Source organism: Anguilla rostrata, chromosome 4, assembly GCF_018555375.3.
Source record: "Anguilla rostrata isolate EN2019 chromosome 4, ASM1855537v3, whole genome shotgun sequence".
Lineage (NCBI taxonomy): Eukaryota > Metazoa > Chordata > Actinopteri > Anguilliformes > Anguillidae > Anguilla > Anguilla rostrata.
Genome location: NC_057936.1, coordinates 13966200 through 13974024, shown reverse-complemented (window position 1 = coordinate 13974024; position 7825 = coordinate 13966200). Strand labels below are relative to the sequence as shown.

General features: G+C 35.3%; 1 protein-coding gene across 1 annotated transcript; it reads right to left on the bottom strand.

Annotated features, from left to right (window-relative positions):
- Positions 1-23: 23 nt before the first annotated feature.
- otulina (OTU deubiquitinase with linear linkage specificity a) lies at positions 24-2012 on the bottom strand. The gene is made up of 3 exons (XM_064330821.1): positions 1774-2012; positions 1331-1452; positions 24-1133 (listed from the first exon to the last, which is right to left on the bottom strand). The coding sequence occupies exons 1-3, from the start codon at positions 1885-1887 to the stop codon at positions 707-709; spliced, it is 663 nt and encodes a 220-aa protein (XP_064186891.1). The 5' UTR covers positions 1888-2012; the 3' UTR covers positions 24-706.
- Between the last annotated feature and the right edge of the window lie 5813 nt (positions 2013-7825).

The window sequence follows — 7825 nt, the reverse complement described above, 5'->3', positions numbered from 1 at the left end:
GAACAGTCAAACTCGTATCCATGTATTTTTTAAATATAATCATTTTATATTCTTTATTGTTTTGGAAAACAACATGAAATAACTTGTGACACAATGTTATCATTATAAATAATAGCGTTTACATGATTTGTTCTATTTTCAGACAACCAAATCAAGTACAATTTACCAGGCCTACATAAAATGTGCAACCCGTTTACCAACTATATTTAATATTTTGGCAACAATAGATCCTCAGGTCCACTGTTTCATCTCCTGTACATGCTGATATGACTGCCTCTTTCAAAACAACAGTAAATATACATATTTTAATACTCAGTTTCAGAATATAAATACCTCTTAACACTACATGACAAGTCAAAAATGTAATTTTATTTACACTGCCAATTCATGCCACACAAATTAGTCTTGTTTACCTCATTCTTAAGATCAAGTTGGAAATAATTTCATGTTTTTACTGGGACATTAACACACCATGTCTGGCATGTAATTTTCAGCAAAAAATCTAATGTCTACTCTAAGTGGCCATTTGTTCAATACGTTCAAAATCTCAACATGTTTCATAAAGGGAGTGTTTTTCCTCTTCATACTAGCAAATACTGACAAACCGCAGGAAGCGACAAGCTTTTCTTTCCTTGCAATTAAAAACAAGGTTTTATTTGGTTTACAATCTATGCATAGTTTATGAGTGTGAAAGCTATTGGCACAGCTATAGGTTACTCAGCTGTTGCAAATGACCAAACAGCTCCTCTGGGAGGCCCAGTTCCACCACCAAGTCCATACAGCTCTTCAATAACTGTTCCATGCTTTCCCCTGCACTCAAGGCAGGGTGTGTGTTGCCCTGGCAGGGGGCTTGCAGCGCGGCGGGGCCTCCGTCTGGCGACTGCTCCTCCCTGCAACAGTCCTCCTTGCTGCAGCCGCCGCCCCCGCACCCCGTGCTGCTGTGCTCCATCCCCAGGTCCTCGACGCCCTCTGTGATCTCCCCGACACTGGGCGGAGGGCGCTGCTGCCCCATGCTCATCTTCATCCTCTCAATCAGACCCTCCTCATGCCTGGACACATCCTGGAGGAGATGGCTGACGGAGAAGAATGCCGGGGAGCCTGGATGCTGCAGCTGACACCAGCACTGCAATGCACTACCGAGGGATGTAAAAGATGTAAAGAACGCTTGGTCACATGGTAGCAGTTGGTGAATTGGTGTATTGCGGAAGCAAGTGGTAATTTATGTTTTTTTTTTCTTTCTGTATGATTGATATGTAAAGGGATTTTCTGTGATATTGTAAAAAAAAATGTCACGCTCAGTAATGAAAAAATAATTACTTAAACTCCTTACCTCAGGATTCCTTTCAACTGTCCAACCACGGACATTTGTTCCGCTCCCTCCCTATAACCAATGTTAAAACCACGTTGCAGTGATGCCTCCTTCCCTGCGTCAACACCATCCCTGTAGCCGTCCTGATAGAAGTCATTTAAGTTATTTTTTAATCTGTCACCTAAAAGATTGCATCCGTTTATAGCAATGATAACAGGTTACCCAACGTTACGTAAACTCCGTACAATAACACTACACAATGGGGAAATGTCCGCAAGGTAACTATCTTAGCTAGTTACTATGTTATCTAAATTCAACTGTTGTTGGCTACAGTCAAACCTAAAATTAGACACTTAGACAACTGTCTGTAAAATGAATCCTGCTAATCCTAATTTCGGTGTCATATGAAAGAAAACTGCCTTTTTGTTAGCTATCGTTAGTTAAGGATTAAGTAATTGTCACACCTTTACTCGTTTCGACATATTGTTGTTCCACTCTTTATGCTGAAGAATAATATCATTTCCATCTTCGTCAAAGATATCCTCGCTGACAACTGAAACAGATTTTACCCAAGCCATTAGTCCGAAATTTTAAGATTACCTCTAGGGTTAAAAAGAACAGTTGGTAAAATATGGCTATTTTTTCGCAGCACTCGTTTGCAAGGGCGACACGGTTCGACGTCAGTGTACGTCATTACAGTGCGTCTGGGTTTTGGTTCTTGCGCAAGCAAAAGATGGTGGGAAATCGTCAAGATGCTCATGTTATATAGATGTCAATGGAGAATTGGTCTGCAACGTGTAGTTAGTCGGGGAACGAATGAGCAGTGTTCAGTTTTGAGTATTTATGTGAATATTCAAGCATAACGCCGCAATTAAGCAAAACAGTTATCTTTGAACGAATGGTAGTCCAGTGTGCATTCAGTTGCACATTAATATAACCATTTACTCCAGATTTGTTAATAAAATATTTCTCATTGTGTGATAGAATAAATATATATATATATATATAATACAAATAATTAGATATATTGTAAATATCTTGACATTTTTTCTTTACTACGTGCTTTTTGAAAACAAAAACTAAAAATGTTTCAATCAGCAACAACAATAAACATATTAGGAATAATACAAAATAACACAAACACTCACATTCAATGTAAAAAGGATTATTACATTATAGGTTATGACTTTATAGTTGCTGTTACAAGTAAAGTAGATAATATCAAAGGGCAAACACATGTAATGCATAAAATATGCTATTTACATTTTGATATAGTGCCGATAAATGTAGCCTATATGAAGCTTTTTACTAAATGTTTTGATTTTATTATTCCAAAGAATATGACAAAATATTGTCCTCTCTGTGGAAACACATTATTTTTTATTTAGAATTTAAAATACTGTACATTTGCGATGTTGCCCTTTCCATATGTACTTCCTTGATCAATGGTGGCTTAACCTGTACAGCAACCTGCAAATTCCCTGATTTGATTTAAAATTTCATACAGTACTTTTAAATTACATTCTCCAGGGAATGGAAAAATGTGGCATATAACCCACTAGATGGCAGCATATGCTCAATTTAAATTATGTCATATGGCCCTTCTTCAGAAATCGTTTTCTATGTATTATGATATTAATAAATGAATTTGTTCACTTCAGAGATGCCATTTAAAAAAAGGAAAGATAGCCAACAAGGTAAATTAATACAAGGTCCAAACAAATGCAGCTTAGTTGATATTTAATAGTTAAGAACAGAGCTTTATCCAAGCAAAGTTCTATGCTGCTTATGCAAAGGCTTGTTATGAGATTTTATCAGTTGTTGCTTATTCATATTTTTCTGTATTTATTACTTAACTTTCAGTATATTTGTCCCTCTGGTACCTCAACATGTTTGTCCATGTCTATATAATTTACCTTTATATTTTTTTTATATATTACTGCAGTTTCTATGCCTGTTGTAACAACAACAACAACAACAACAATAATAATAATAATAATAATAAAGAGCAAGAGCCATAGAGTTGTCAAGGTAGTGTGCTGCAAAGTAACGTATGTGTGCTTATCAGGATACATGTTTGGTGCAATACAATGTATTGTAAGCTCCCTGTGAATACATACTGTATATTGAAGCTTTTTTTTAGTTTATTGCTCATTTTTGATGTCATTATTATAAACCTTTGTTGTCATGCTTTTCTTTGTTTCAGTGTTATGCATTGATAATAGGTATATAATAACTCATTATATAAATACCTGCTTTAATGCTCTATCTTTTCATTTTAATAGTTAATTATTTTAAATGCCTCTTTCTTAACCCCTAAATGATTTGGTATAGTGTGTAGTAGTATGAAGTAGTATAAAATAATCTGATAACTCCTGGGAAAATAAATATTATAACTTACTATGTATAATATTAAAAAAAGAAAAGATTTATGTCACAATTATTCACACCAATAATAATTCTGTAATTACACTCCAACAAAATAAGTCTGCATTAATTGCTTCCTTTCAAGTTCATCTCAATCTCATGGAATTGTACTGTGGCCTCCCATATTTCCTGTTTCACTGAGATGTAAAAAGAGGTAACACACATGTAAAATCCATGTGTCATCCAACGGTTGACGAAAGGAACCCCCAGAATAAATGAGACAAACTGTTGTTGACCTTCACAAATTATTAAAATATTATTTAAAAATCACTAACTAAAAAAGTCAATAATTAAGAAATGTTAAAGCATTCAAACATCTTTGCATCAGCTGGTCCTGGGCTCTTACTAAGGTTAATGAAATCAGGAAGTCCAGCAATATCAGAACACTCTGGCCAAAAGCCGTCCAAATATATTGTACATGGTCACCATACAGGTATACCAAGTGTTCCAGCAAAAGAGAACACTTAGTGAAGCTGTCAATAACAGGGGTATTCCATTAATCTCCATTAAAAAAGTGTAACAGACAGTAATGCTCTCACCGATTAATGGAAAATTATGTTTGCAGTATAAATAAAAAAGAAATTAAGTAAACAAGCATGTATTTATTTGTGAAATATTGTAAACATAATGTTTCTTGTTATGTGAAAGACATATTCAGGGACATATTTATTTTTGGCTGGACCGCAACAGCGGGGCCAGCCCTACAAACGCGAATGTCTGTGACTGACTGAGTGAGTGAGTGAGTGATGAAGTTACTCCATTGGTCGGCTGAGTTATGAGGTCACACCATTGGTTGGCCGGTCCAGCCATATACAAGGTTTTTACCTGGTCTTGTTTTGAAATAATCCATGTGGCTCTTAGGACTACTGAAGGCATGATGAGGTTTAAATGTGTTTGACCATATAGATACAGATAACCTATTTTTGCCATTTGCAACAGATTTTGTTCACCCGGATAGAATCTCCAAGATTCTCTTTTTGTAACTGAGACGATTCGGCTCTTTTCACCATGCTGCATTTAACAGTCCGGCTGCGTAGCAGGACCACGTTTGGCGGAAGGGCAAAGTAAAGATTAGGCTGCTGAATTCCATATCACTTCTGATATGGTTTAGATGTGGATCTGAGGGCATGAGTGTGTTGCGGAAAAAGAAAAAAAAACATTCTTTTCAAAGTGTGAATTTCTGAGGCAGAAGTTATCTGAATTTTCCCATATTTTTTCTTTTTGCAGATCCAATTATTGTCTCAGATACAATGTATACAATTTTTTGGTTATATATTTACTGAAGCAGTTCTTTTCCTTTACATGAGGGAATAGGAGTAGAAGTTAAACTTGAAGCCTTGTGTTTTCAAATTCACTTTCCAAGCTATTACTCTACACTACAGACAGTCTTATGAAAGGCAACCACAAAGAGGTTGCTACTTTTGGACAGGTATTTGCTCACCCAAAATCTTTTTGAGGATGCTGGATGAAAGCCAGGCCACATATTTCACATACAAGGAGAGGCGAGCAACCTGTGTTAGATGAAACAAGTATGCAGTCTTTTTAATACAGGGCAGTGCTATGCACGACAACAACTGTGCAGTACGTTCTCAATACAGGGAGCCAATTTTGGTCTTCTTCAAAGAGCAATTTCTTCCCACTTATTCTCAACACAAATGGCATGTCACTGTGTGTTATGATTCACAGTTAAATGAACAGTGTAAGGACCTTTATTTTTAATTGTGATCTGGCTGCTGATTCTTTGATTTGCTTATTTAATAAATTATTATTGATTTATTTGTGACAATCACCAAGTATAGACATTAAATAGAATTACAAAGCATATATTTTATACATTAAATCTATTCCACACAAGCAAAAAATAAGAGAAAAAATACGTATAGAAAAGCAAGAATTACACAATACAGTTACCAAAAACCAGTGGTACTTGCTATCCTTAAAAAGAACATAGAATTATGCTGAAGAAAATGTAAAGCCTTATATCATAGTTTTTGTGTGGTATTGTAACTTTATTACAACAGAAACTTGCATGATATTACTACTTATAGTTACACAGTGACAAATTGATGATATATAAAATATCATGTCTTCATTGACTTTGCAGTGCAAAAAAATAGTTTGCTGAAGTATACCTGAAGTATACTATTTCATACTGAAGAATACTTGAAGTATAATTGAAGTTTATATCAAGTATACTTAGTAAACTATTTTTTCACATGGGGTAAGTACTACATATAGGACAAGGTCTGTAGTCAAGATGGATTCAGAGTGATTATGCAATTCTCACTATTATACTTAAGTAATTCTACTGTTGGCTGTGGAAAAACGAGAGATTGGACTGGAGAGGAGGAACATTCAGACTAATAGAAATTACTGAGTCAAAAATTCCTGCAGGGATGTCTCATGATAGACTGATAATATGAAAATGATGTGATCTCAGCTTGCATCAAGGTCTTGACTTTTATGAAGAGGCAATGAGAGGTCTGGGAAAAGAGACTGAAGAAAGCCTAATGTTAGCAACAGTATTGAAGTGATGAACTAATATGATGTTTTTTCTGTGAAAAAAGAATTGGCCAATCATAATGAAGGTTTCCACCAAGGTTCATTGCAGGGCAACACTGTAGAAGCGTCCATATGTCTTCGGAGCCTAAATTTATACAGCTATGTCCAGAAAGCAGAGGTCTGTTTCAGGGAGGCTGATCTTAAGACAGCCAAGTTCAGATCTCAGTTATGCCAATGGTAATGCACATGGAAAAGTGTGACTGGGGGTGGGTTATTGTGGAAGTCATTGGAAGTAACAGATCCAAATGTTCCTGTGAAAAGGGAAACAGAAGGTCTCTAAGCGCAGATCCCTGTGGAACACCTATCACATGTTATTAAATGGCTTAGGTTTGATGCAAAATTTCTTTAGCTTTTTCTGGACAAGTGCTTGCTTGGATGCATTACCTACCAGGTGTATTTGATATTATTTATTTAACATACTACATTGTTTAAGAAAAGCTAAATTGTAGTTTTATTGTATTCATTGTATTGTATCTAATTGTATGTATGACTGTGGGCTGTTAAAGTGATGTAGCAATGTCAACATAGTGACTTGTAAAATCTAGATAAAATATTTTGTGGATAAATACATGAAAATAATTTGTGGATAAATTCTATGTACCTTGTTCAGATGAGGCATACATGGGCTAAATACATAATTACATTTTATTTTACTGTATTGTTAAGATGCAAGTAGTACGTGATGCCACTTCCACAAATCCATGAGAATCTTCAACAAAATACAGTGCAGTGCATATTTGGACAGTTACAATCTTTGTTGTTTTGGCTCTGTACTCCAGCACATTGCATTTGAAATTAAACAATGAATACAAGCTTAAAGTGCAGATTGTCTGCTTTAATTTGAGGGCATTTACATTCATATTTGCTGATCCATGTAGGAATTAGTCTTCTGATTTTAGGAAGACAAAATTAATTGGACAAATGAACATGATGTTGTTATATTTAATAATTGGTTAAAAATCCTTTGCAATAACTGGGCAACTAGGCTAGTAGATAATAGAGTTTTCACTAGGCTAGTGAAAGTAGTGCCATCTAGTATTAGCCTAGAAGCTGGAGGCAAATTTGCTGTTACTGTGCATGTCCTGAACTGATGGAGGATTTTGCTAAAATCGTATGAATTCCTGGGTTTCAAATTGTGGAGAAAAGAAAAATAGGACACAAAAAACAGAGTAAAGTATTATGTAGATAGTAGGAAATTAAAGTAAGCATCGGAGTAGCCACCATTAAATACAAAAAAATGGTCTTTTCTTTTTAATTAACAATTTTTTTATTATTTAAAAAATATTTTATACATCTTGACTAAACAGAAACACACTAAGGGGGGCAAGCACACAAACTGGAAATGGTATGTTTGTGGCCATGTTTTAAGAATTACCTTGCTTTATAGTATTTTTTTAGAAGGTAGTCTCCTGAACAAATTGATGCAAGTTCTATGTTGATACAGCAAACGGTCTAGGAGGGGATGTGGGACGAAAAAAAATTCACTTTCTTCCTATAGGGCCATCCAGCCAATTTCCGTAATTTTTC

Coding starts and splice junctions, on each gene's coding strand:
- otulina (XM_064330821.1), bottom strand. CDS start 1,887: ATGGCTTGGGTAAAATCTGTTTCAGTTGTCAGCGAGGATATCTTTGAC. Junction 1,453..1,773: donor ATATGTCGAAACGAGTAAAG/GTGTGACAATTA, acceptor GACTTCTATCAG/GACGGCTACAGGGATGGTGT. Junction 1,134..1,330: donor CAGTTGAAAGGAATCCTGAG/GTAAGGAGTTTA, acceptor ATCCCTCGGTAG/TGCATTGCAGTGCTGGTGTC.